Source organism: Notothenia coriiceps, unplaced genomic scaffold (genome assembly GCF_000735185.1).
Source record: "Notothenia coriiceps isolate Sejong01 unplaced genomic scaffold, NC01 NC01_scaffold00015003, whole genome shotgun sequence".
Taxonomy (NCBI): domain Eukaryota; kingdom Metazoa; phylum Chordata; class Actinopteri; order Perciformes; family Nototheniidae; genus Notothenia; species Notothenia coriiceps.
This window is the reverse complement of record NW_011347704.1, coordinates 1-5,232: the sequence shown is the minus strand read 5'-3', so window position 1 is coordinate 5,232 and position 5,232 is coordinate 1. Positions and strand designations below refer to the sequence as shown.

The following is a 5,232-nucleotide window of genomic DNA, read 5'->3' as shown; positions in this document are numbered from 1 at the left end:
GTGAGAGTGTGTGTTTGTGTGGTGTGTGTGTGTGTGTGTGTGTGTGTGTGTGTGTGTGTTGTGTGTGTGTGTGTGTGTGTGTGTGGTGTGTGGTGGGTGTGTGTGGTGTGGTGTGTGTGTGGGAGCGAGAGAGAGCGAGAAGAGTGTGTGTTCTGGTCTGTGGTGTGTGTGTGTGTGAGAGAGAGAGATAGAAAGTGGAGAGAGAGAGAGAGAGAGTGTGTGTGTGTGTGTGTGTGGTGTGTGTATGTGTGTGTGGTGAGCGAGAAGGAGAGAGAGAAAGAGTGTGTGTGTCTGTGTGTCTGTGTGTGTGTGAGAGAGAGAGAATAAGAGTGAGAGAGAGAGAGAGTGTTTGTGGGGTGTGTGTGTGTGTGTGGGTGTGTGTGTGTGTGTGGTGTGTGGTGTGTGTGTGTGTGTGGTGTGTGTGGTGTGTGTGGTGTGGTGTGTGTGGTGAGCGAGAGAGAGAGAGAGTGTGTGTGTGTCTGTCTGTGTGTGTGAGAGAGAGAGATAGAGTGAGAGAGAGTGTGTGTGTGTGTGTGTGTGTGTGTGTGTGTGTGTGTGTGTGTGTGTGTGTGTGTGTGTGTGTGTGTGTGTGTGTGTGTGTGTGTGTGTGTGTGTGTGTGTGTGTGTGTGTGTCCAAATTTGATCTGTTAGAGCATTCCTTGAAGATAAATGGGTGAGGCTGTTTATTAAACACACTTATATCCTCTCAAACGGTAGTATAAGGCCTCCACGTTTCCTTGTGGTTCTGGTGGAAACACTAATGAAGTGAGACCTGAGGGTCCAGAACTCTGCCGCTGCCCACTCATTTCCGTCAAGCATTCCTAGTGAAAATGCACTTAAAGCGCTGACCTCTCCCCCCCCGCCCGCGAATGATAATTCCTCTCCTGGCAGCCATGTGATGAGTTACCTGTCATTTCAAAGAGTCAGTACACTTGTTTATGTTTTTGATCTGTATATAAATATGTGCCAGTGTATTACTTTATCGCTTTCTGAAACATTCCCATGTTGCTTGTGTAAAATGCCTGTGATGAACCACTAGAGTGAGAGGAGGCACAGAGTGACTGTAGACGGCGAGGGTCCGACCTGGCAGCAAGAAACAGTCGGTTAGACCCTGAGTTTCTCATCAGCTGTCTGTAGGAGGCTTAGCAAGTCTTCTCTTATAAAACTGGAACATTCTTTCTGAGAACACTTGGGGGGAAATCTAATTTCACTTTTGTGCTGCTTGCCCAATTATGTTTTGAAATGATTTGTTGTTCTATACAACATGCCATGCAGAGGTAATATATTTCTTTCATAGTAAGCATCTTAAAGCAGCATGCTTTGGAAAGAGAGAAGACTTCAATGACGAGGACTAACTGGTCAAATGTATGTGTGCCGGTTAAGTTTCCCACCTCTGATTAAGCGCAGGAGGGTGTGACTTTATATCAGAGCTATCATGGCTTCAGAGGACCCTACAACACTGTCTATGTGGAACTCATTGATTTGTCTTTATGAAGAAGTGCACAAAGAGATGGGTCATCATTACGTAAAGGATATAACAGTTTGTCATCAGGCAGTGATGAACAGATGCTGCTAAACGCAAAACCATTATATGAGCCAGTTCCATCCCAAACTGGGCAGAGAAGTCTGTCTGATATACATACACAACATTTGAAGAAGAGATCAATACCAATACATTGAACTAGTACAGTATCCCACAGCTGGAACTCTTCCTGGGCTTCCTCTCACGCACAAGCACTGATGTTGTAGGGGAGGATGTGAAGTAAGCATCTACAGGGGACTCGGTATGTTTGTGTTTGTGTTGATTGAATGTGGCTGTAAGCAGGTAAGAAAAAAAGAGGTTTCTTATACATGGTTACATTACATTCTCTGGCTGCGTGTCAATCACAGGACATTGAACTTTGTAGTGGAAAATATAGTCATTCTGTGAGTGTGTGTGTATGCCGTGTTCAGCTAATGCAGCCTCGTGTATCAGTGTTAAGAACCTGTCCAATACCTGTGTTAGAATTAAGATTTACTCTGTAATGAAAAGATGTGAAAGTAAAACAATGCCATATATCCAATATGACGCCTCCTGTCTTTGTGTGGTATTCCAGTACAGCACATGCACGTCGCGTATATGTTCAACCAATTAAATGGAAACACCAAACAATACTTTAATTCCGGCACAGTCTTCGAATTTTGCTGGAAAAAAGTCATGAAAAGTCCAACTTACGTAAAGGTAGATGTGTGTTGGAACCTCTTTGGCCTAGGCACTAATGGCAGTGAACAGTGATGGACAATGCTAAACATAATGTATGCTCTCGTATTCACATTTCTAGCTTTGTGTAACATTACTATAATAACCCCATAATGTCTTTGTGTAACATTACTAGAATAACCCCATAATGCCTTTGTGTAACATTACTATAATAACCCCATAATGTCTTTGTGTAACATTACTATAATATCCCCTTAATGTCTTTGTGTAACATTACTATAATATCCCTATAATGGCTTTGCCGAGACTGACAGTCATTCAAAAAGGTTGCTTTGCCTTTTTAGGTCAGCCTATGACTCAGTGGAACAACTATTCCTAAAAAAACTAAATCTTATAGAGGAATGTGCCAGAGATAGGCTCTGTCCAATGCTGCTGCATACAACACTTCATTATCAAACTAGTTTTTAAACAAATTGGTAGACTGATTAGCTTTCAACAAAAATGTTTGATCACTGCTTGCTTTGCCTGTGGGACAAGGTGCATCTTTAGACTCTTCTTCTGATCAAAATGGATCAATAGCCTAAAACGTATGCCTTAAGAATTAAAAGAGTATGTATGTTTAAAGAAAATCTAGAAAATTATTGGCATCAAAATGTAGTTAACGTAGCGACAGTGAAAGTAGTCATTGTGCAGATTGGTCCATTTCAGAATAATATATGATATGTTTTATAATGATTGATCATGAAAGTGTTCTCAAAGGTGCAGCTAGTTTGAATGACTTTGTATACTGCAGGGTAGCTTGTGAATTTACTCCAGGTGGAACTAAAGTCTGATTTAACACTTGATTAGATTTCACATCATTCATCCACATCTGTAAAGTAATTAAAGGTATTAAATACATGTAGTGGAGTAAAAGTACACCATTAACCTCTGAATTGTAGTGGAGTAGAAGTACAAAGTAGCATAGAATGGAAATACTCAAGGAATGTACAAGTACCTCAACATTGTACTTAAGTACAATACTTGAGTAAATGTACTTAGTCAGTCAATCTTTGATTTAGACGGTTTCTCCAACCTACGAGATAGAAAGAGATGAATGTCAGCTGGTTCTTGTGCCTCCTATTTGCCAAGATCTCATAACGCTCTACTTTTACTTTCTTGCAGGTCCATGTTGGAGAAGAGGATCACGTTCACCTGCGTGTTTGGGCAAAGCTCCCACATCAGGGATCAGGGACAGAACTGAGTGCCATTCAGCAATCAAAGAGCCACAGCGACCCTATTGAGTACTTCTAATAAGATCCTAAATAAAACAACGCATCAGTGCCTACGGCTGCTCTTATCACAGTTATAATCAAATACTCCTGGTTTAGTCTATAAAACAATGCAGTTCCCATTCCTCACCTTTTTTTAATCTTACAGAATAATACTGTATTAATCAGGATTACATGTAACTATTTTATATAAAGTGAATTAATAAATGGACCAGATTCTTTTCTGAAATGTCAACTGTTGTCTTTCTTTCTGTGGGATCTGAATTGTGAAATCTCTGCTGGGTTCCAGGTGTGTGTCTACAACTCTCAGGTATTGTGAATAAAAAAGGGTGGGGCAAAGACGCAATGAAAACAAACTGCAGTCCATTCATTACTGGATGATCTACCTTTTGAAGCTGCAGTTTGTTTGACGTATGATTAAAATGCTTTCTATGTAAACTGTAATCATTCCCACTGAACACGGAACAGTCTGGACATTAGTTCATGTTTATCATTTTAAATCTGTTTGACAAACATCAGATGTATTCAGTAACTGTGTGTCCTGATGATTTTGCATTTATACTTTAAGAAGATTGCCTTTTTCTTGGGATTTACTGCCAGTATAATGGCGTCAGTGTACACTGTGTATTATTTACTCCTAAAGTCCTCATCTCAAAGTTTACTGAAAGGAGGACAAGCAGAAACAGTTGACACTATCACAGGATTTGGAAAACAGTGAGTGGCAAAAGTAATAAACTGACATGTCAATAAGTGTTTGACCTCTGTACCCTACTGCTGTATACAGTACGGAAACATCTCTTCTAATATATCAAAAAGGTGTATAGGTTTTTAAATGGTTCTCATGAGGGTTCTTACAACGACAAACGCCATTGGACTCATTTGTTTACTTCCGGAACATAGTGACATCACTATGAAATACTCACACTCCTATTGGTTAGCGCTGCAACACATTGTATGTAATAGGCTAAGGGGCGGGACATCTCTAAGCGGTTGACCAATCACAACAGAGCCGGCCAGCTAACCAATCAGAGCAGAATGGGCTCTGGTTTCAGAGAGGGTGAAAAGAGGTGCTGCAGCACAGGCAGTATGAGAACAATAAAGAGCTTTTTGAACATTAAAGCATGGAGACATGTAGAGACACTACATACTGATATACACCTGAACATCACAACAAGTCCTCCAACTCATACGACCAAATGCATGGGCCGATTGTTCAGGCCCTTATTAAGACCAAATATGTTGTTTGTTCAAGCGCTTATATAGCGTCCTATAATTAGGTTTTAAAGTTTTCGCCCTCTAGTGCTCCCGTTTAATGCAAACGTTACAGATGGTCATTTATTCACAAATAACCCTCTCTGTAAAATCCTAAATTATAGGATAGTTTGGCCATTAAAACGCTTTTTGATTAGATTTCTAGCGAGAAGTATATTGTACTTTTAGAATCCACGTCCAGTCGATAGGTAGGATCTATAGTTTGATAGATATTACGAAGATGATTTGAGCAGCGCTGGATTTGAGGTATGCGGCAGCCTCCATGTAAAGTTACGGGTTGAAAACAGTATTTCCGGTCTCAACATTTTCATAATAAAACCAATGGTCAAATGATTTAACAGTGATAGTACTCATCAACTAAAAAACATCAGTTTATCCTTGTCAAATAATTATACGACATTTATTGGTTTAAATTGTGTACAATGCTTTTGTGTTTTTCCCATAGGTTTTTCTCTTTCGATTCTGAGAGACACCTTTCTTTTTTCAGAG

At 40.2% G+C, this 5,232-nt stretch overlaps 1 protein-coding gene across 1 annotated transcript in view; it reads left to right on the top strand.

Moving 5' to 3' along the window:
• LOC104948749 (cystatin-B-like) overlaps positions 1 to 3,706 on the top strand; it is a 4,836-nt gene extending 1,130 nt beyond the window's left edge. The window contains exon 3 of the mRNA XM_010774975.1: positions 3,365 to 3,706. Coding sequence (XP_010773277.1) covers positions 3,365 to 3,493 — 129 coding nt within the window. The 3' untranslated portion in view covers positions 3,494 to 3,706. The remainder of the gene's footprint in view (positions 1 to 3,364) is intronic.
• The last annotated feature ends 1,526 nt before the right edge of the window (positions 3,707 to 5,232 follow it).